At 39.8% G+C, this 25,127-nt stretch overlaps 1 protein-coding gene across 1 annotated transcript in view; it reads left to right on the plus strand.

Moving 5' to 3' along the window:
• The window catches only part of ift43 (intraflagellar transport 43 homolog (Chlamydomonas)), a 33,773-nt gene that overhangs the window by 15 nt on the left and 8,631 nt on the right, over positions 1–25,127 (plus strand). The window contains exons 1-5 of the mRNA XM_073927702.1: positions 1–54; positions 2,230–2,331; positions 9,967–10,037; positions 17,696–17,731; positions 18,405–18,451. The exon at positions 1–54 is cut by the window's left edge and continues 15 nt beyond it. Coding sequence (XP_073783803.1) covers positions 10–54; positions 2,230–2,331; positions 9,967–10,037; positions 17,696–17,731; positions 18,405–18,451 — 301 coding nt within the window. The 5' untranslated portion in view covers positions 1–9. The remainder of the gene's footprint in view (positions 55–2,229; positions 2,332–9,966; positions 10,038–17,695; positions 17,732–18,404; positions 18,452–25,127) is intronic.

Consider the following 25,127-nt stretch of genomic DNA (forward strand, 5'->3'; position numbering starts at 1 on the left):
CGGTTAGAAATGGAGGACAATCTTCAGCTGGCAGACGGCGGATTCACTAAAAATGTGAGTTGAATGGATATTAAGCTGTTTTACAGTAGTCTGCCTCTCATAAGCAGATAGACATGCTTATCAGACGCGGAGCAGAGCTCGGAAAGCGCACATTTGTGAATATTTCTTTCACGCCGCGTTTCAAACTGGAGTTCACCAGTGCTCTGTGGGCTAAACACAATGAAACACTAACTCAAGAACAGCTCGTACTGCTTAGTCAGCTGTAGTGAACAGAAATAAGCTGATCTGCTGCTGTTTGTGTGCGTTTAAACGTTTAATTAAATGTACCGTACTCTCTTTGCGTCGAATGTAAACAGAGGTGGCGCGTCATGTTACCATAGTAACAGTGAAGGAGGACCACATGACTTCTTTACGCCGAGCATGTATTTACAATGTAATCCGATGTTTTTTATATATAGTTGTAAAATAGTGTTGATGCAAAATAATAACATCATATGTCGTCTTTGAGAACAATATAGTTTCATTTACACTCACTGGCCACTTTATTAGGTACACTATACTATTACCGGGTTAGACCAATTTTGCCCTCAGAACTGCCTTAATCCTTCGTGGCAGAGATTCAACAAGTTACTGGAAATATTCATCAGAGATTTTGCTCCATATTGACATATTAGCATCACATAGTTGCTGCAGATTTGTCGGCTGCACATCCATGATGCCAATCTCCCGTTCACCACATCCCAAAGCTGCTCTATTGGATTGAGATCTGCTGACTGTGGAGGCCATTTGAGTACAGTGAACTCATCGTCATGTTCACCAGTCTGAGATGATTGAGCTTTATGACATGGTGCATTATCCTGCTGGAAGTAGCCATCAGAAGATGGAGACACTGTGCTCATAAAGGGATGGACATGGTCAGCAGCAATACTCAGGTAGGCTGTGGCGTTGATGCTCAATTGGTACTAATGAACCCAAAGTGTGCTAAGAAAATCTCCCCCACACCATTGCACCACCACCACCAGCCTGAACCGCTGATACAAGGCAGGATGGATCCATGCTTTCATGTTGTTGAGGACACATTCTGAGCCGACCATCTGAATGTTGTTGGAAGAAAGATCAAGGTCCCACAATGCAATTCTGAGGAAAATAATACAATAATGACAAAATAAGCAAATCTTACCTTACAGTGTACATGTTAAAATAAAAATTTTACAAACAGTGTTATTGTGTATTTTGTGTCTATCTACAGTATGTCTAACTTGACAATCATACAAAAAAAAAACATCTAAAAAGTCTTTTAAAAACTGCTGTAATGATTGCACACTTTAACTCAGGGGTCACCAATCTCGGTCCTGGAGGGCCGGTGTCACTGCAGGGTTTAGCTCCAACTTGCCTCAACACACCTGTCTGGATGTTTCAAGTACACCTAGTAAGACCTTGATTAGCTTGTTCAGGTGTGTTTGATTAGGGTTGGAGCTAAAATCTGCAGGACACCGGCCCTCCAGGAACAAGTTTGGTGACCCCTGCTTTAACTGATTACACATTCAACTTCTACATAACTTATTCATGGATTTAAAACATCCCAGTATAAAACACTATCCTTGTTTTGCATCTTCAGAATATCAGGAGTGTCATGTGTTGTGTTTTTCCCCCCCAAATTAGTAGCATCATTTATTCATTCATTTTGCTTCGGCTTAGTCCCCGTAATTATCAAGGGTCACCAACGCAAAATGAACCCACAACTATTCCAGCATATGTTTTACGCAGCGGATGCCCTTCCAGCTGCAAACCAGTACCCATACACACTCATTCACACACACTCATACATTACGGCCAATTTAGTTGATCAGTTCCCCTATAGCGCATGTGTTTGGACTGTGGGGGAAACCGGAGCACCCGGAGGAAACCCACGCCAACACGGGGAGAACATGCAAACTCCACATAGAAATGCCAACTGACCCAGCCAGGACTCAAACCAATCAACCACCTTTTTGCTGTGAGGCCAACATGAAAATATATGTTGAAGATGTAAATAAAATGAATACAATGCAATAGAATGAAGAATTTCACAGTTTTGAAGACGCTAATGAAATACAATAATGGCTAATTTAATAAATTATATATATTCTCGTTAACTTCGGGCCGCTACTGCGTCACTTCTAGCAACAGCTTGAATATTGCTGATGATGCTGATGCTGATGATAATGAAGTATTATTATTGTTGTTCAGGTGGCTCGGTCAGGCAGAAGAGCACGTCAGTCGGCTGAGATGATGAGCGCTGAAGACTCTCGGCAGAGGAGATCCTCTTCATCAATCAGCACTGCAGCAGAGGTCAGTCTCACACACATGAGCTGTGCTCGACTCCAGTCATTCCTTTACAAACATCAATTACTGACGCATGAAGAAAAAGAGAATTTTCACATTTACCTGAAAGCTTCAGACATTCTTGAAGTTGTCCTGATGAGCTCAGTGGCGTAGCGGACGGGCCCGCAGGGGAGGCCCCGCGTGATTAGGGGGCCCCGCGTCGTCGTGATTTTCAATAATTGAAAATCCGGCAACTGCAATAATCAAACTCTTGGGAACAACTGTGGTCGGAACCAAAGTTCACAGGTCTGTGTCCTCTGAACACCTCTCAAGCGGTGGACTACTTCATTCTGATTGCTTGCCCGCAATGTTGCCAACTTAGCGACTTTGTCACTAGATTTAGCGACTTTTCAGACCCCCCAGCGACAAATCTAGCGACTTTTTTGTGTGTTATTGGAGATTTTTTTAGACTGTCATTTGTCCATACTGTATCGTCCCTACTCTTCTCAACGAGCTGCGTTTGATGCCGCCGGCCCCTCCCCCGCCTCACAGCACTGACAGCCGGCCCAGTCAGCCCTCATACGGCAGCCTCTCCCACCTGCAGCCCGAGAGCAGATCACCCGTCTTCGTACCGACAACAAATGATTTAGCACAGGCAGTGTGAAGGTATTTCCCTTGTACAGTCAAACCGATCTACTTCTCCTTTATTTTAACAATTTAATTGGACCGTTTATTCTTTTCTTGTTCACAATCACAGATATTTTAGTGACCGTTTATTACATATGAGACATTACTGCACATTCACTACACATCTATAATGATATACTGTATTCAAACAGCAATGAATTTAGTTAAATAAACATGCTTATATAAAGTGTGGTGCAATTATAAATACCCCTTTATTAACCATAGGCTGTTAAACAAACAGAAACGGTAGAACGTAATGACGTCAGTGATATACAAATTGATGTATGACCTACGCCCCCCCACTTTATAAGGGTGCCCCGTCAGCGATCCCTGCAGGGGGGCCTCCGCATTTTGCGCTACGCCACTGGATGAGCTCTGTTTCCAAAGCTGCACTCCAGTTCTAAAAGAGTGACATACAGGTGAAGTCAGAATTATTCGCCCTCCTGTGAACGTTTTTCCAAATGATGTTTTACAGATTCACGAAATGTTCACAGTATTTCCTATAATATTTTGTTCTCCTGGAAAAAGTCTTATTTGTTTTATTTGGGCTAGAATAAAAGCAGTTTTTAATAGTTTTAAAGCCATTTTAAGGTATTAATAACCCCTTCAGCAATATTAGTGTTGGATTGTCTCCAGAACAAACCACTGTTATACAATGACTTGCCTAATTACCCTAACTTTACCCTAATTACCCTAGTGAAGCCTTTACATGTCACTTTAAGTTGAATACTTTTAACGACGGGGAGATGACACTCACAACAGAAGGTAGGATCCAAATGCAGGTTTTAATCGTTGTCAGGTAAGCAATGGTCAACAGGTATAAACAGATATATTCAGGCAGTCCAGAATCATAATCAGTACACAGGCGAGAGGTCAAAAAGGCAGGTGGCAGAACAAGAGTACAAAGCTAAGTCGAAAAACACAGGAAAACAAGACAGGATTAACGCGTTGTAATGTCATCTATACAGTGAACAAGACTCGGCAAACAGGATGGGTGATTGAGTGGCTTATGTGGGGTTTCTAATCAGTCTCTGAAAGTCCTCAGGTGTGCGAATGTAATCAAGCTAGATGAGTGAGCAGGCGTGAGTGTCTGGGAGAAGTGCATGTATGCATATGTAGTCCAGAAGAGGGCGGAAGTGTAGTCCTAGTGTTTGTGTGAGAACCAGCGATCGCTCTCCAGAGATAGCGAGAATGTGACAATACTAGTGTCTTGAAGAATATCTAGTCCAGTGATTCTCAACCAGTGGGTCTCAGCGACCCTGCAGGTGGGCTGCGAGATTAAAATGAACTCTTAATATTTCTATATTAGTTTTTTAATGAAAGCCTTTGATTCTCTTGTCATGGTTCGCTATGGATGTGTATTGCTGTTCACAATATTAAATGGATTTTTTAAATCATTTGACAGGGAAGCGAGTGAAATATCTGACTGGAATGTGTGTATATCCAATTGATAATTGCCGGCTACAGCACACACACACACACTCTCTCTTTCTCTCTCTGTCCTCCAGAGTTGGCATTTTCAGCTGCAGCCTCATACATTGATGCAGTCTTCATGACTGACATGGAATACACTGTGTTTTCCACCAAGGCTCCAGGAGTGCTGGAATATTTGGGTGAATTGGCAGTGGGCTGGTTATAGAGACCAAAACAAAGACAGACTTTTCGACATGGGGCACACATTTTCAAAGGATAATAACTGAATTTAGTTTTAGTTTTTAGTTTGAATGTAGCAGTTCTTAAACATCTGCAAACATATCATGGTATTTTTCAAAGATTTACATACAACACCTAGGGCTACGGTGACACAGTGGCGCAGTAGGTAGTGCTGTCGCGTCACAGCAAGAAGGTCGCTGGTTCAAGCCTCGGCTGGGTCAGGTGGCGTTTCTGTGTGGAGTTTGCATGTTCTCCCTGCGTTTGCAAAAATCCACATTATGTAGTTTGTTTAATCAATAAATATTACAAATATAAACATTAGCTGAGCAGCTTACAGTGTATGGCTCGATCTTCAGACACACTCTGTCCTGTTTGTATCAACCCGGGCTCATTGTGGAAACGTAGCCCCGCGGACGTTTCTGCGGACCGCGAGATACATCCCGGGAGGTACGTATTCGAGCGTTTTTTGTTTCCGCGGATCCGCGAGAGGCCGCTGTGCGCGCTTTTTCACGTCTCGGGCGCCTCTCGGGAGCACTTGCCGTTATTGCGCGAAAAGCCGCCGGATCGGCCGCCCCGGCCGCCCTCCTCTTCCTCCTCCTCCTCCTTCCCTAAACCCGAGCCAGGTTTGCAAAAGCCGTCCAGAAAAAAAAAAAGCAAAAGCCCTCGTCTTCGATTTCGACCGCGTTTTCGGATCCCGCCGCGTTCTCGCTCTTATTTTTCGGATTCTGTTTTTCGTCTTACCTGATTTCTGGAACCGCTGTTCCCTGGACTCGATCCTGGTCGTCGTCCCCGCGGCCGGCTCCTCCTCCTCCTCCGGGGCCTCCGCAACGCTGTGAGCTAAGCGGACAAACTGGTTGCATTGGGAAAGCCCTCTAAAATGCGTCTGTGTGTACCTCCGGCCGCGTAAATCGCGGTCTCCAGAAACGTCCGCGGGGCTACGTTTCCAGAATGAGCTTTGGTTGGTTTGTATCGTCCATCTGGCAGCCTCTGTTTGCTTACAGTCATCATTGGAGGGTCCGGGTGTTAAAAAAAACCCTATCCAGTGTTTTAAATCTGGACTGCAGAATCTAGTTTAACCACTAGCTGTCAATCCTACATATGACAACTTTAAAGTCCACATGAACTGAACAGTGGGCGTGGCTTTTTTTCACTGTGAGCTGATTGGATGTAGTAAAGTAGGCATTTCATTCAGAAAGATGACACATATTTTGGGAAAATGCTTTGACTATGCAACAAAGCACTCTGGGAAAATTGACTCCCCTTTCGTTATGTTGGGGGCTGTTTTTACCCCATTGACTTTCATTATAATCACATTTATTGATCGTAAATCCATTTTACATAGCCAATACCGTCATAAAAGGTCAAAATATATCCAGTGCACAATTACGATTTATATTGAAAACGGGTTATTTTGTGTGTGGGTTTTTCCCCAAATCAGTAGCATCGTGAACTTGGTAATTAAAGAGTCAGTCCTGGATAAAACAAAATACTAGATTTGATCAAGACTGAGGTTAATTTAACTGATTTATGTGAAAAAACGGTTATAGATAGTGCCTAAAAGACAGATTGCTCACCCCTGAAATAATGAGCATGTTTCTTAACATTGTCAGTTTTGAAGGTCTTCTTTAAAGAGGTAAGTCACCCAAAAATAAAAATATACTCACTATTTACCTTCCCTCAATTGGTTCCAAGCCTTTATGAGTTTCTGTTTCAGCCAATCAATAATATTGAGATATTTTGAAGCAAGCTTATAACCATTGAGTTCCATAGTGAAAACAAACAGGTTTCCAACATTCTTCAAAATATCTTCTTCTGTGTTCAAAACTCAAAAATGTTTGAAACAAGTAAAGGGTTAGCAATCAATGTTTGTGTGAACTATCCCTTTAAACCCGCGTGCAGTGTAAAGCGAGTGTATCTGTCCCGAGCGCTGGTTTATTCTGGAGCTCTATTTTAAGCGTCTTTGACTCGGTGAACTTTTCTCTCTTACACACGAACTGAAGATTGTTGAAGGCATATTTGGCGGAGCTGTCGCGTTACTGCAGGGCATCGGCATCCATGGCATGCCATCTTTGGTCGCTCTGGGTTCGTCCCCAAGAGTGCTGAGAGCCGTGCATCAAGTCTGCTCGGAATCCAAGCTATGCTTTTTTTCTGCAAACTTTCCAAATTAGGCTGCGTTTTCCGATGTAAAAAGCAGGATTCTTGAGTCCCCGGCGACCTCACATCTACATGAAATACATTTTTCTGACATGATGAGCGACAGGCTGTTTTTCCACATGACTCTATAGTCAGTGCTTTGCTTATTCTTTAAAGATGTATGTTTAATGTTCCTGAAGCGAACACATCAGAGCTGATGGTGTTTAATATAACGACGGAATTTTGTGGTGATATGATCATTATATATGTAAATGCTAAATAAGTGTGATAATATAATCAAGGCAACTGATTCCAAACCTTTCCTTTTTTGTTGTATTAACTGTCCCAAGTAACACTTATTTTGTTTAGCCTTTTTATTTAATGCCATAGGCCTCATTCAGGCAAGACCTCAATCGAGATTTCATGTTCAAAAAAGTTTTGTTTATTAACATAATAAATTGAATTCTCATTTTGATATGTTATATACACAGTATATACTGGAACATAATATCTGAAACCAAGAACAGCAGTATGCAGCAAATGTGAATGAAAAGATGAGCTCCTAATATCATACACACACACACACACACACACACACACACACACACACACACACACACACACACACACACACACACACACACACACACACAGTATAGTATGTAGATTAATAAAGGGTCTAAGCCGAAAAGAGAATGAATGAATGAACCTAGGGCTGCACAATTAATCGAAAAAAGATTGCAATCTTGATTCGACCCTACACACGATCTTAATTCTGCTTTACTATGATTCAGCCAATCATATTTTCACAGTCAAGTAAGAAGCGTAATGGCGGGCACACAAGCCTTCACACTGTTTTACATACTTCGCTCATCAACACGGACACCTTCAAATGGGGTTAAACGAGTCGCATACTGCATTTATAAGATATAATTCATCCAAAAATTAAATTTCTGTCTTAATGTAATGATGAGCTGGCCGTGAGCTGTTTGTTTACCTCAGAGAGAATGCGCACGCTTGCCGGCCATGTCTAGTAAGCAAAACCTGCATAGGCTGTGAGTAACAGGTAATAAAGTTGTAAAATACGTAAAAAAAAAAAAGTTTGTTGCACAGAGCGATTGTTTGTGAGCCGCACAGGAAGTATGATTTGCATGTCTACACACAGACACATTCATTCATTTTCTTGTCGGCTTAGTCCCTTTATTAATCCGGGGTCGCCACAGCGGAATGAACCGCCAACTTATCCAGCAAGTTTTTACGCAGCGGATGCCCTTCCAGCCGCAACCCATCTCTGGGAAACATCCACACACACACTCATACACTACAGACAATTTAGCCTACCCAATTCACCTGCACCACACGTCCCCGGACTGTGGGGGAAACCGGAGCACCCGGAGGAAACCCACGCGAAGGCAGGGAAAACATGCAAACTCCACACAGAAATGCCAACTGAGCCGAGGCTCGAACCAGTGACCTTCCCGCTGCGAGGTGACAGCACTACCCACTGTGCCACTGTCCTGCCATTATGCAAACTTAATATAACCTAATATAAAGGAAACTGATGAGTTATAAAAAAAAATTCACCCCCTCACAGTTGTCATGAAGGGTAATATTAGCTTTATGAACCAAAATCGTTCTTTGTACCAGGCTGTATACACCTTTTTTCTGCTGTAAAGTTCACATAGGCCTATATTATTATATTATTTTTGTATGTTTAACAATAATAATAGCCTATACTCATATTAATCTTTCTTTTACATCAATGGAATCGTGATTTTCACTTTAGCCAGAATCGTGCAGCCCTAACAACACCTTTACCTTTGTTCATTTCTTCAGAGTTTACAGCGGCTATGTCACAGTTAATTCTGCAAACGCGCATGTTTCAAGTTATAAAACAAACAGTTAATAATAGAAAGGTAATAAGCAAGTTATTATGTGGCAGTTGTTATCTAGAACAAGTGTTATTAGCGATTCATAAAAGAACCACTTGAGTGTGAATAAATGATGAGAAAATGTTAATTTTTGTTTGAACTGTCCCTTTAAGGGAATCATTTGAATGCTAGTTATTAAAAAAATGCACCCCACAAAAGATTAATTATTATTAACATAAGAAATATACCCAAAATTATATATTTTTATGTCTCATGGTTTTGAAGGGAATGTGCCGCGTCCTGTTCCCGCAGCCGTCCTGACATCAGGATTTATAAATGACCCTTCTGAAGGAACCCAGCAGCGGAAGTTTATTTGCGCTGCTCTGCTTTTTATGTTGGAAGTAACTGAATTCCTGCAGGCTCTGGATTATTTGCAGACCCAATTTGGTAATGAGAAATGCCTCGTTTTTTCCCCCTAAATGCATTTGTGGGTTGCCCACCCCTGTAGTGCCCTGAGGAATTCTGTCATCTTAAAGCTGGACTGGTATTCAGATGCTCTCAGATCCGCCATCGTAACCCAATTGACTATTTTCAGAATTAAAGAATGGGAGGGAGATGGGTGTTTTTTTTTCCTCTGTGAAGTTATTTTGGGTCATGCCTGGTCAGAGCCGTTCCCACAGTTAAACACCCTGCAGACCCCTTCAGTGCTCTGAGAATGTACTGTATATGAACATGCCGCTCTTCATATACAAGTTCAAAATGCTTTGTTGGCATGACATTGTGTTGCATTATTACCAAAGCGTTTTAACAATGCAGACAATAAGGAATAGATTATATTTTTTTAAGTTTTAAAACAAATATTTATATATTTTTTATATATTTTATTTTTTATATAAAATATATAAAAATAATAATAATTTTGAAAATAATAATTTTTATATATTATTAATATATATATATATATATATATATATATATATATATATATATATATATATATATATATATATATACTGTTGTTTTAACGTATAGCAAATAGGCATAGTGGGAAAGAAATCGCTCTTCCCAAGTGATCTAAATAAACAATATTGGTCTAATATCTGAAATATTCAGACATGCACATTTGATTATTTTAACAAGTTTATAAGTTGTAAAGATACTGTAGGTGTCTCATTGAAATTCTTATTGTAAGTGTCTTTGGTTAGAATAGTCATAAATTTAAAGGTAAATGTAAATCAGGTAATGTGCCTGACTCTGTGCTCATGCAAACTTGAGATATGCTGTGAATGAACTGATTGTTGTGTGTCTTTGATTGCAGGGTCCTCCACCGAAACCCACCCGCCGTCAGGGAGGATGGGCAGAGGAGAGCTCTACTACTACTAATGTAAGGTCAGTACATCTCTGTCTGTATGTTTATCTGTCTATCTGTCTACTTGTCTGCCTGTCATGATTTTCACAGTGCTGTTGTCTTCATTGTTATTTAATTTAAAACACTTACTCCTTCATTATCTGTGTCCGCTGTTGTGATGCTCAGTCTCCACATGATGGCAGCGTCTCCTGCTAAATGTGTTTTACTCCCTGCTAATGTCAGCATGTATTACTGTAATTCACCTGCCAGCAGTAATGCATGAGAAAGGATATACAGTAATAGAGATAGTAAAGGGTATACAGTAATAGAGATAGTAAAGGGTATACAGTAATAGACATAGTAAAGGGTATACAGTAATAGACATAGTAAAGGATATACAGTAATAGAGATAGTAAAGGGTATACAGTAATAGAGATAGTAAAGGGTATACAGTAATAGAGATAGTAAAGGGTATACAGTAATAGACATAGTAAAGGGTATACAGTAATAGACATAGTAAAGGGTATACAGTAATAGAGATAGTAAAGGGTATACAGTAATAGAGATAGTAAAGGGTATACAGTAATAGAGATAGTAAAGGGTATACAGTAATAGACATAGTAAAGGGTATACAGTAATAGACATAGTAAAGGGTATACAGTAATAGAGATAGTAAAGGGTATACAGTAGTAATAAAGAAAAAAAAAACATACTTTTATTTTTTTTCAGAATGAACCGCCAACTATTTTAGCATATGTTTTATGCAGCGGATGCCTTTCCACCTGCAACCCAGCACTGGGAAGCACTCATTCACACACACACACACACACACTCATACACTACGACCAGTTTAGTACATCAGTTCCCCTATAGCGCATGTGTTTGGACTGTGGGGGAAACCGGAGCACCCGGAGGACACCCGCGCCAACACGGAGAGAACATGCAAACTCCACACAGAAACACCAACTGACCCAGCCTAGACTCGAACCAGCGACCTTCTTGTTGTGACTGTGTTAACCACTGAGCCATCGTTTCATCCAGATTTAATTTTAAAAAGTGTAAATAAATTATATGAAAAAACAGGTCCAAGTTATGCGTTTATTTCTGTTTGTTTATGGTCATGATTCAGGTCCAGGAGCTGGAAATATAAAATACTACGCAGAATTTCAATGCACTATGTGTGATATACATTTTAAGGTTTGTTTGTTTTCGCTATAGCAATGCCAAGATTAAATTATTGCAGATATTGCATTCATACATCAATACAAAATACAACACAATGAACCAAAAACTTCTAATAATAGGACATCCACAAAATACGTTCCTACCATACTTTAATGATTACATTCCGTTTTTGTACTGTATTTTTTTTTACAGTGAACCCAGCATTTATATTAGTGTACGCTGTGAATGCTCCATGCTGAAAGCATGCTAGCATTTTCCTGAACGTAAGCATTGGCCGGGCTACTTAAAGGTCAAGAATGTCGCTTTTGAGCGTGTGTGTCAAACTTATCTAGATTCCGCTGGCTGGAGGTGTTAAAGGGCTTCTCGTCGCATTGATTCTCCTCCTGAAACAAAGTAATCGTCCCCTCTGAAGAAGACAAGGACTTTTTTCTTCATCTCAATGTCACCCCTCGTGCTCAATCACCGGCGCTCTGTTCCCGCTAATCCCACAGCAGAAATCCCGGGATTTGCAGATCTATCACTCCTAATTGACACTAAATGATCTGTCAGTTTATTGATGGAGCTTTGAAGCCAAGTTGTCACAATATATTTTATCCCCAACAACTTTTTTTTTTCCTCCAGACAGTTCAACCATGATGCGTTACACAGGGCGGAATGGAGAGAAGCGGAACGAGTGCTAAACAGACTGAACACCTAATAGCATCTATTCACTTCATCTTTATTTCTCTAGCACACTGGTCACCAAACTTGTTCCTGGAGGGCCGGTGTCCTGCAGATTTTAGCTCCAACTCTAATTAAACACACCTGAACAAGCTAATCAAGGTCTTACTAGGTGTACTTGAAACATCCAGGCTGGTGTGTTGAGGCAAGTTGGAGCTAAACCCTGCAGGGACACCGGCCCTCCAGGACCAGGATTGGTGACCCCTGCTCTAGCACCTTTACAATGTGGATTGTGTCAAAGCAGCTGAACACAGAAGTTCTAGTAAACTGAAAGTGTGTCAGTCCAGTTTTTCAGTTTAGTTCAGTTTAGTGTGGTTTAATATTCACTGCTGAGAGTCCAAACACTGAAGAGCAAATCCGTCCATGCACAGCTCCACAAGTCCCAAACCAAGCAAGCCACACTCTTAGAAAAAAGGTTTTTGTACCTTAGTAAAAGTTGTACCTTATATAATACAGAAAAGCCCTCTTAAGAGACTGTTCTGTGGCTTTTTTGGTACAATAGAAATGAAGATACACAATTGTTCTCATAAAAAGGTACAAAAGTGTTGGACAGCTCCTGCTTTATTACAATATCTGAAAATAAATATGACAGGAAAGGCAAAGTGATTTTATGGATAATTTCTATATAAAAACATGAATTATCATTTAAATCATGTTTAAAGAAACTCATAAATATTCATTATTACGTTCTATAAAACAAAACAACTGGTAAAACTAAACTATAGCTATTGTGAACTAAACATTTAAGGCATTTTATTAAACATTCGGTGAGCATTTTCTGATAAATACAGTTTCATTATTGATATCCGCTCCTTTTGGCGTTTGCTTTCCACACATGAGCTGGCAAAAGTGCTGCATATGCAAAGTGTTCATGCAGACATATTAGTATTGTAAAACTAATCAGACATTGTGCATATCTCGTTACAATACTTTTGCATAATTATGTTTCTATTTTAAAATAAATAAATTAAATGAACATTTAAGTGATTACAAAGGCATTGTGTGAAAACTGGATAAAAAATGTGTTATATTGTAGATATTGTAGATGTAACATTTTTGTGAAAAGTGCTGTGAAATGTTCAGCAAAAATAGATCATTTGATTAATGTTACAGTATTTTAATTCTTTATTGTAAATGGAAAAGGTGCATTTACACAAAAAGAATAAACAAAAACATTGTTTAAAATGTATTTGATGTTTTATATTTACTGAAAATACATTGACGTAATTTGCATACACTGTAGCACAATGCCTTTAAATAGTTCTTGAATGAACACATTTGACACTGTTAAGGTACAAAGTGTCTTGTCACTGTCAGATCAGATTCGTACCTTTGATGAAGGCACAATATTGTATCTGCAGGTTTTAAAAACCAAAGGGACATTTTGGTTTCCCATGGTACAAATCATGACCTTAAAGGTGCAAACTGCAATAGCACACATTTGTTTTTTTGTCTTAAGGTGCGATTCTGTTGCATAAAAAGGTGCTGCCCCAGTGACAAGGGTTTGTACCGTTTTTTTTGAGAGTGCAGTGGCGACATCTACGTTAGCATTTACCAATCTTCAATCACATGAGTTGTTCTTTTACCTAAACGTTAATGAGCAGTCCATTTGTCTTGAGTTCAGTTTATTATTTTAACAGCATCACTGAAATGTACAGCAGAACGATTAAAAGCTAAATATCAATGTATTTTTAACATTTTTTCAAACGTTTATGTGCTTTTTGCTTTTTTAGAAAACTACAACAAAATACAGAAGAGAAGAAAAAAACAAACAAACAAACAAACACCCAATTCAATACACAACAATAATAATACATAATAAATACAGTACAGACAGACTATGACAGAACAACAGAACACAGAGGGACCAATGCACATGAAGGCAAAGTATAATTCAGCTGGTCAGGTAATGCATGAAGCAATTATAAAGTAACATCGTTATGTACCACCAGAAAAATGCATAGTCCTGACTATAGTTTTATTGTCAAATAATAGTTTGGGTGCATTATTAAGAAGATCATTATAGATTATGAAAGCGTGGTCTGATTCTATTGAGAAACTTTCTTATATAATAACTAGATAAACTAAAGCATACTGAAAGATAAATAATATTATATTAGAGGTGTATAAAGGTCACTTCTCACCCCAGAATTTTTCTTTTCCTGTGTATTGTTATTTATTTATTATTTTATTGTATTGTATTTGTTTTAGTTTATTTATTTATGTATTTTCATTTAATGCAAACCCTAGCTTGTATGTAGTTTTCGCTAGCTATGTATGCTTTCTTTGTTCTGCAATAAATAAATAATCACCAAAAAAAAAAAAAAAAGAATATTATAGATTATGAATGGTGAATATCAATTACACATCGTTTTGTTGCTTTAACCCTTTGACTGTCCCTCTACCAAAGGGTTGACCATATTTTTACTGTTTTTACTGTTTTTATTTACTGTTTTTATTATAAAAAAGACAAGAAAACATTTTAAGTGAGAATCTGAAAAATTTAATGGCTTCAAAAAAAGGTTATTTAGTTTTTAAAAATGTTTTATTTTAAATATTATTTTTTAAATAAATAGGTCTTGCGCTTCATATTTTTCTTAGTATATGTATTAAGTTCGGTACTTTTACCATAAACCAACACATCAACCATTTGGTAGAGGCTGATACTTTAAAAATTATGGGATGTGTTGAGCATGTTAAGTAACATTAGGAGTTAAGAAATGCAATGCAAACATTTTTTACTTGGTGGGGTGTAGTTAAAGGGTTAAATCATATCAATGCATATAATCTTAAGGTTAGCTGAACGCTTGGTTTGGCATTGTCATAGACTTGATGTTTTTGGGGATGCACAACAGCAATTGTTGTCAGAATCCAATAGGTGGCGCTAAACACCAGCAGAGTGAGCAAGAATCACGGTTAACTGTGAAGAAGGACGTAGTCATTAAACTGGAGCTATTTATTGGAGTTTTTTGACAAGAATTTTGGTTTTGTTGAACCTTATGTTTATGCATGATTTTAGATAAATGTAATCTAGTGGGAATATGGAGGAGGACAAGCTGAAAATGAGCAAATATGTAAGTCTGGGTCATTTTAAAATGTTTTTTTTTAATTGAGATTTATACATCATCTGAAAGCTGAACAATGCTTTAACTTGAAATGGTTTGGTAGGATAGGACAATATCTGGCTGTGATACAACTAATTGAACATATGGAATCTTTGTTTTTTTTCTGATAAAATCAACTTGTGAAATGTCCAAATTAACATCTTAGCTATTCATATTACTAATCTAAAGTTGAGTTTTGATATATTAACATCAGCAAATTTACTAAATAACTTGATATAAGATGATCTTCATATGACACACCCCAAAAAAAGATGTTTCTGCTTGTTTGGTAAGACTTTATTTTGATGGTTCCTTTTGCACATTTTGTTGACTAAAGTTCCATTGCAACTACATGCCAATACTTCTCATTTGAGTATTAGTAGACTGTCTGCTTAATATCTGCTGATACTGCTGCTTCAACAGACATTTAATTGACTATAAGAAACTTTGCAAGTACATGGCAACTTACACTAACCCCAACCCTAACAGTCTACTTATAATCTATTGAGAATTGGCTGGCATGTAGACGCAATGTAACTTACATTCAACAAAATGCGGTAAAGGCACCATCGAAATAAAGTGATATCGTTTTATGTTCAGTCCACTTAAATTTGTTAAGTTAACTTGCTTGATTTGTGTTGAGACAACTGAAATGAATTGTGTGGAGCCCTGCATTTTTCACAAAGTATTCTAATGATCTTTGGCAAAAAAGAAAAATCAACCATTTTGACTCGTACAAAGGTCAAGGGTCACAAATAAGATTTAGGGCCCTATCATACACCCGGCGCAATAAGGCGTGTTTCTATGACGTGTTGCTATTTCCAGACCATAATTTTCCCGTTTTTCGCCACGGAAATCATTCATTCATTTTCTTTTCGGCTTAGTCCCTTTATTAATCTGGGGTCGCCACAGCGGAATGAACCGCCAAATTATTCAGCACGTTTTTATGCAACGGATGTCCTTCCAGCCGCAACCCATCTCTGGGAAACATCCACTCACACTCGCCTTGGAAATCTAAATAGCAAATCAATTTGCGCCACTTTGTGGACTCATAGGGCTCTATTTTGACGGTCCATGCGCAGAGCGCAAAACGCTTTCAGGGCATGTCAGGACGCATTTTTGCTAATGTAAGGATGGGAAAATCCGCTTTGCACCGTGGCGCATGGTCTAAAAGGGTTGAGTTTATTTTCTTAATGAGTTATAAGTGTGTTTTGAGAATAAACCAATTAGAGTCTCATCTCCCATTCCCTTTAAGAGTCAGCTGCGTCACGCCAAGAGCGCATTCACTATTTACAGGACACAAAGTAAGTCTAAGTGGAAAAACTGAGCATTTGTCAAGCAAACAGTTCACAGAAAACAGTTAAACAGAGCATCTACTGCGTGAGAATGAGAGATAATGGATCTACTTTCACTTTCGCTCTTGGATAAGGAAACCTTTACACACAGACATCAATTAGTCTATAAATAAATAATTTCGTTTGTTAAGCGCAAATATTCGTTTCAAAACTATTTCTAAATTCAGTTCTAATTTCCAGCAAACGAATAAATGAACAATAATAACAAAATGTGCTCAAAAACCTGAGTTATATCCTAAAACACATGCTGTGCCCCATATGCTCTAAAACCTGACAGGTGGGCAAATCTAAGCTTGTTTTTAATAAAACTAATATAAATATGGATATAATAAATAATACTGCTAATAATAATAACATTATACAAAAGCAAATTGTTATGAATGAACTGAAAAAGCCTCCCGAGATGAAGAAGACATAAAAGCAGTGATTTTTCATATTTATGTCGGCTAGAAAATAATATGTTTTGTAATATTTTAATCATATTTATATTCTATATCTATTCTTACTATATCCTATATATATCCTTAATATTTAAATGTTTTCATATGTAAAGATATTTGCCTTTTGCTCTCTTGTGTGTATTAAGCAGTGTGTAAGCGAGGTGCAACTCTGCGCTGGAGTTTAGACCGGGTTTGTTTTGGTCTAATGAAAAATCTATTATAGTTTCTCAAAATAGCGACGCGCCAGCAGTGCGCCTCAGAACACCTTCCTTTATAGAGCAGAACGCCTATGGGCGCACATATGAGCGCTAATGCATTTGCTATTTAAACAACGCCTCAAAACCACTCTTGCGCCAAGCTGAAACTACCAAAACACCATTGCGCCGCGCCTTGCGCCACACTGCGCCGGGTGTATGATAGGACCCATAGATGTTTCGGTCTAGATAAGAGGTGTGTTAAGGTGCATTGTTGGCGCGTTGCTGTTTTAAGGAACTAAAATAAACTGCACAATAGGCCAGCTGAGAGCAGGTCTAAACCACATAACCGCATTTTTCTGTCCGTTATTTGGTGTCAGTTTAACAGACAGTCAGGATTTTGTTCTCTTTGACTCGTTAGATGGAATCGCTGCTTTATTCGCAAATGTTTTATGCGATGTTCCAGTTTTGCGCATGAATCTAGTTCATATTTTTGGATTGAAACAGCTACTGGCTGCTTATCCACAACATTCTTCAGAATATCTTGAAGAAAGAAACTCCTAAAAGCTTAGAAGCGCTTGAGAAAATGAAGAGAAACATTTGATGTCCAACGGGTTCTTTTAAAACGAAGTTGATCAGTTTAAATGAATGTGTTTTCAGCAGATGAAGAGACTGATGTTGATTTCTGCTGTCCTCCACAGGTCTGGACGGCGAGCGGCTGCTGAAGAGCCGGAGGAGTGAGTTCACTTTACCTTCACGTTCAGATTGACACGCAGTGATTACTAGATAAATCTGAAGAGCGTGAACATGTTTGTTTATGCTCTTGATTTAGGATGGAAATTACCGTTGTGCTGGATTCGCCCTTGGTTAATGCGAGAACAATCACCCTGATTAAAGGCATGATGTGTTGACGTGTGTGACCTGTGCTTAGGAACTAGATCACCGGACGGCCTAACACATGTCTTTAAAGCGGACCTATTATGTCTCTTATTATCACAAGATGTTCAATAAGTCTCTGATGAGTGTGTGTGTGAAGTTTCAGCTCAAAATAACACACAAATAATGTTTTATAACTCTCTGAATCTGACCTTTTTAGGCTTTAATCCTAATGCTCTCATTTAAATTCAAATGAGATTTGCAAAAGAGGGCGGAGCTACAAATGCCTGTGTGTCAGCATAGTGGCAGATGTAAAACTGGTCTGCATGTGTGCTTCAGTGTCTGTGTGCTTTGTGCTTCAAGTTTTTTTACTTCGTTTTTTAAAACACATTCTCACATGCTCTTACAGATTTTTTTCAAGTATTATTCGACAAATGTACAGCAGGAAATGTGTGTTTGTGCGGGTTTGTTTGTGCCTGTGTGTCTGCTGCTGTGCTGTGTTTGACATGATGTCTCTCTCTCTGTGTGTTGTAGTCGTCGACTGAGGCCTCAAACCCCCGAGGGCTCCGACAATGAAAGCGGTGAGTAGATGATTCCCTCCAGTCCTGATTCACAGCACACACACACACACACACACACACACACACACACACGCACACACGCACACACACACACACTCTCTTTCTCTCTCTCCTCGTCCAGTTAACCAGACATCAACCTTTCTCTCTCTCACACACACTCACACATACACTCTCACACTCACAAACACACGCACACAAAAACACACTCTCTCTCTCTCCTTGTCCAGTTAACCAGACATCAAACTTTCATACATACACACACACACAAACACACACAAAAACACACACTCTCTCTCTCTCCTCATCCAGTTAACCAGACATTAACCTTTCACACACAGACACACACACACACACACACACACACACACACACATACACACACACACACAAAAACACACACACACTCTCTCTCTCTCTCCTCATCCAGTTAACCAGACATTAACCTTTCACACACAAACACACAGACACACACACATACACACACACACATACACACACACACACAAAAACACACACACACTCTCTCTCTCTCTCCTCGTCCTGTTAACCAGACATCAACCTTTCACACACACACACACACACACACACACAAAAACACACAAAAACACACACACACACACACTCTCTCTCTCTCTCTCCTCGTCCAGTTAACCAGACATCAACCTTTCACACACACACATACACACACACAAAAACACACAAAAACACACACACACACACACTCTCTCTCTCTCTCTCCTCGTCCAGTTAACCAGACATCAACCTTTCACACACACACACAAAAACACACACACACACTCTCTCTCTCTCTCCTCGTCCAGTTAACCAGACATCAACCTTTCTCTCTCTCACACACACTCACACATACACTCTCACACTCACAAACACACGCACACAAAAACACACTCTCTCTCTCTCCTTGTCCAGTTAACCAGACATCAAACTTTCATACATACACACACACACAAACACACACAAAAACACACACTCTCTCTCTCTCCTCATCCAGTTAACCAGACATTAACCTTTCACACACAGACACACACACACACACACACACACACACACACATACACACACACACACAAAAACACACACACACTCTCTCTCTCTCTCCTCATCCAGTTAACCAGACATTAACCTTTCACACACAAACACACAGACACACACACATACACACACACACACATACACACACACACACAAAAACACACACACACTCTCTCTCTCTCTCCTCGTCCTGTTAACCAGACATCAACCTTTCACACACACACACACACACACACACACAAAAACACACAAAAACACACACACACACACACTCTCTCTCTCTCTCTCCTCGTCCAGTTAACCAGACATCAACCTTTCACACACACACATACACACACACAAAAACACACAAAAACACACACACACACACACTCTCTCTCTCTCTCTCCTCGTCCAGTTAACCAGACATCAACCTTTCACACACACACACAAAAACACACACACACACTCTCTCTCTCTCTCCTCGTCCAGTTAACCAGACATCAACCTTTCTCACGCACACACACACACACACACACACACACACACACACATACATACACACACACACACAAAAACCAAAAACACACACACACTCTCTCTCTCTCTCTCCTCGTCCAGTTAACCAGACATCAACCTTTCTCACGCACACACACACACACACACACACACACACATACACACACACACACAAAACCAAAAACACACACACACTCTCTCTCTCTCTCTCCTCGTCCAGTTAACCAGACATCAACCTTTCTCACACACACACACACACACACACACGCACGCACGCACACACGCACGCACACACACACACACACACTCACACACACACACATACACAAACACTCACAAACACACAAAAACACACACTGTCTCTCTCTCTCTCCTCGTCCAGTTAACCAGATATCAACCTTACACACACACACACACACACACACACACACACATACACACTCACAAACACACAAAAACACACACACACACACACACACACACACACACACACACTCTCTCTCTCTCTCTCTCTTCTCGTCCAGTTAACCAGACATCAACCTTTCACACATACACACACACACACACACACACCTGATTTCACACTGAGAAACACACTCGATTTAGCCTTAAAGTCGATTGAGGCTCAGGTGTTGCTCACATCTACAGTCACAAACAATTTAGAGACCTTAAATAATAGAAGACATAATAAAACACTCAATAAAAGAAATAAAGACGTATAATAATAGAACAGCGGATGCCCTTCCACCTGCAACCCAGTACTGGGAAACACCCACACACACCCATTCACATACACAACGGCCAATGTAGTTGATCAGTTCCCCTATAGCGCATGTGTTTGGACTGTGGGGGAAACCAGACCACCCGGAGGAAACCCACGCCAACACGGGGAGAACATGCAAACTCCTTGAACCAGCATCCTTCTTGATGTGAGGCCACAGTGCTAACCACTGAGCCTCTGTGTTGTCAGTTTTTGATATATTTAAAAAATTGTTTCTATTAATAAACAGGCAGCTGGTGCCCCTCCTGCAACACCGTCGCGGCCCCTGGGTTCTACCACTGTTCTACAGTACACTGATCTCTAAAGAAATGTCGCTCTTATGAACCTTCTTTACTCTTCCTTGTGAAAATCCCCCGTGAATAAATAAGTAATGTGTTTTTTCTCTCGTAGACACAAGACTTTTTGATCAAATCAGCATCAAAAAGCAGTTTGTCGCTGTTGTTTTCCTCTTGGTCTGGTGTCGCAGGTTGCGTCGTGACCTCGTTAAAAAAAAACGATGTTTTCTAATCACGGCGTTTACATAGAGAGCTTTACCGGTCTGCGCTTCGCGCTGAACTCTGGCGTAAATGTGTCGATGGTGCATTATTCTGCAGACGTGCAAAAGTTCAAATCCAGAGGAGTGTTTGCGAAGGCTGCTGGACGCGAGGCTTTTTTTTCCCGATGTCATTGCTCTAAGACCATTAAATTTGACTGCGGGTCCGCGGGGGCCCGAATCTGCTGAACGCACTGCTTTAGAAATGAGGAGACGGTGTCACCTCGCGCTCATGAATATGAAGCAGAGCCCGCCCGCATTTATTTGTGTATTAGGAACACAGATGAATCTTGTCAGCGGCTAAACGAGCCTGGCATTTGTAATTAGCTTTAATTAAAAATGAGAGAAAAGGAAGAAGTTATCAATGTAGGATAACGGGGCCTTGTTATGAGGGGCAGGGAGATGGGATTGAACGTGATGCTTTTGTGACTGATAGGGAATTCAAAATCACTTCAGAACGACCACGCGTGTCTCCTTGAGATGTGAAATCTTTTGCAGAATGCTGTAAGGTGATGGCATGCAGTAGAACTGCTTGTAAATAAATATAGTTAAAGTCAGAATTATTAGCGCCCCTGTTTATTCTTTTCCCAATGTCTGTTTAATAAAGGGGAAGATTGTTTCAGCACATTTCTAAGCCTTATAGTTTTAAAAACTAATTTCTAATAACTGATTTATTTTGTCTTTGTCATGATGACAGTAAATAATATTTTACTTGATATTCTTCTCTACAGCTTAAAGTGACATTTAAAGGCTTCACTAGGTTAATTAGGGTAACTAGGCAGGTTAGGGTAATTAGGCAAGTTGTTGTATAATTATGGCTTGTTCTGTAGATTATTGAGAAAAAAATTAGCTTAAAGGGGCTAATAATTGTGTCCCAAAAATGTTTTTGAAAAAATTAAAAACTTACAAAAATTTAAAAAAGTAAAAGTTTTTATTCTAGCCGAAATAAATCAGTCTTTCTCCAGAAGAAAAAATATAATCAGACATACTGTGAAAATTTCCTTGCTCTGTTAAACATCATTTGCTAAATATTTAACATTTGGGCTAATATTTCTGACTTCAACTGTAGATGAAGGCAAAATTCTTTGAAATTATTAAAATGATTAACTAATTTCTAATCGCTAATTTCTTTGTCTTTGCCATGATGACATGAGGTTTTAGTTGTTATTTTGCAAGATACTAGTATTCAGCTTAAAATCAACATGAACTGAAAGCTTTCGCTCCCATTATGATGCAGTTTCTAGAGAAATGGGATATTACATGAGAAAAGAGTGGCCGTGGCTTGTTTTTTTTTACTCTGAGTTGATTGGATGTAGTAAAGTAGGCGTTTCATTCAGAAATAATGGGGAAAAGTATTAGAGAGTTATTAAAACCTAAAGGCTCGTACACACCGGGACGCTTTTCGTTTGCGTTTATCGTCAGCAGTTTTCGAGATGTTTTTCCGAATTTAAACCACACGCATTGACAGTTTTGCGCTTGAGCGCCTCCAAGGCTTTGACGCGGCGAGCATGAGGCGTTTTTTTTCAAATGACGATTGTGCGCCTGGCGTTTTTTATGGTTGTGTGCACGATCACATTGACGCCCTTTATTTAGTCACCAGGCGTTAAACGTTGATGGAAAACGCGTGCAAAAAACATCTCGGTGTGAACGGGGCTTAACAGACTCCTCCCGCTAACCATTTCTGTTTGTTCTCAAAACTGACAGCTGGAGGGGCGTGGTTAAGTATGCTAGCCCCACCCACTACCTTAATTCTCAGATTAGGTCTGTCTGAAAACAAACAGAAAGTGCATTTTCAGATTTCAATTAAAGATTACAGGAGCAAACTATTTGTAAGCATAAGCTTTGTACGTTTTTAACTCTTCTAAAGCATAAAAACATTATAATATGTTTGCAGATATTTCAGAAACATGGTGAGTGTACATTTTTGTGTCTGAAAAACAATGCTGAATGTGTTACGTGCTGGAACGGCCGTCTTTTTTATTTTTGTCTGTCGTTTTGGTCGTTAAACCCATCCAATGCCACTTTATCCAATTATATTTCAGCAGCCCGGGTTACCTTAGAGGAAATCAGCGCATTTCATTCATGCAGTTATAAAGGTGCTCAAAGCGTGCATCTGCAACAGAAATGCGACCTCCGGTGGACATTAGCAGACTCGGAAATGAGAAGCAGAATCAGAGTTCCTCATGTGGTGGTTATTTAGCAAATAATATAAATAATATGAACGTAAACATTAGTTGAACAGGTAACCTCGTGTCATAACAACATGCATGAACAAATACAATTACTTCAGTTTTATTTTCGTTTAAATGAAAGAAATAGCTTGAGAGCCAAGGTTTAAGCTCTAAGCAAGCCAGGAGTGGTTGTAAGCCATGTACATCTTTTTGTTTTAGAGGAAAATACATCTGGCTTGAGGGTCATCCGCATAAAGAGTTAAAGTCAGAATTATTCGCCCCCCTTTTATTTATTTATTTTTTTAATTTTTAAAAATTTCCCAAACGATGTTTAACAGAGCAAAGAAATTTTCACAGTATGTCTGATAATATTTTTTGCCTCTGGAGAACGCCTTATTTGGTTTATTTCGGCTAGGATAAAAGCAGTTTCTAATTTTTTATAAGCCATTTTATGGACAATAAGCCTCTTTAAGCTAATTTTTTTCTTTCAATAGTCTACAGAACAACCCATCGTTATATAATAACTTGCCTAATTACCCTAACCTGCCTAGTTACCCTTATCACCCTAGTTAAGCCTTTAAATGTCGCTTTAAGCTGTATAGAAGTGTCTTGAAGAATATCTAGTCTAATATTATTTACTGTCATCATGACAAAGAGAAAATAAATCAGTTATTAAAGATGAGTTATTAAAACTATTATGATTAGAAATGTGCTGAAAAAAAATCTGCTCTCCGTTAAACAGAAATTGGGGCAAAAAATAAACAGGTGGGCGAATAATTCTGACTTTACCTGTAGATGAAAGGAAACTTGATGTTTATTGAAAATGGAAGCCAGGGGGAGCATATACAGGGTGAACAATACAGGCCCGAGGATTGATCCCTGTGGAACCCCTCGCACGAAACTCATACAAGCAATCAACATTAGTTGAATATAAAGTGACTGCATGTATTTAATGTCATAAAACTTAGTCTTGCTTTTATTACCCAAGACTTTATTAATTCATGTATTGAGTTTAATACAGTCAAACTTGCATGATGGGGATTTCGTGCGTGTGTGTGCTCTCGTGTCTGAACCTGAACGCGCTCCAGCAAAAAGAGCGTGTCCAAAAAAGAGGAGAAGGGCTGTGAAAGTTTGTCCTTCTTTGGGAGCGGTGCCACGCTCCGTCCTGTCGAGTTTTGCCAATTAAAGCGGGTTCCCACTGTTGCGGGCAGCGGGCGCGTGGCTCTTGGCACCGCGGCTCCTGCCAGGCCGCGCCGTGACTTCCGACCCCACACAGATGGACCCGCCGGCAGGCCTGAGCGCTGGAGCCCGGCCCGAACCCAACGCAGGTCGCCGCTCTGGCCTGACGGGTCCTGAGGGTGCCCGCCGCTGACAGCGCCCAAATGTGTGTGTCGGTGTGTTTCTGGGGAGCCCCTGGCCGGAGCGGCGCCTCGCAGCGGGCAGAAATACACTGAATATTCATGGCCGCCTGCTCGCCGTGACAGGGGGCAGCGCGGAAGAGGATGTCAGAGCGAGAGTGAGAGAAACGCCACTTCACACACAATACAAGCAGACACACAGCATCTGCGCCGAGTGGAGGGATTGTGGGAAATGCTGCAACTCGCTGCAACACCCGGCGGTGGGCGCCTGCAGCATATGGAAGCT

The sequence above is a fragment of the Danio rerio genome, chromosome 17 (assembly GCF_049306965.1).
Source record: "Danio rerio strain Tuebingen ecotype United States chromosome 17, GRCz12tu, whole genome shotgun sequence".
Lineage (NCBI taxonomy): Eukaryota > Metazoa > Chordata > Actinopteri > Cypriniformes > Danionidae > Danio > Danio rerio.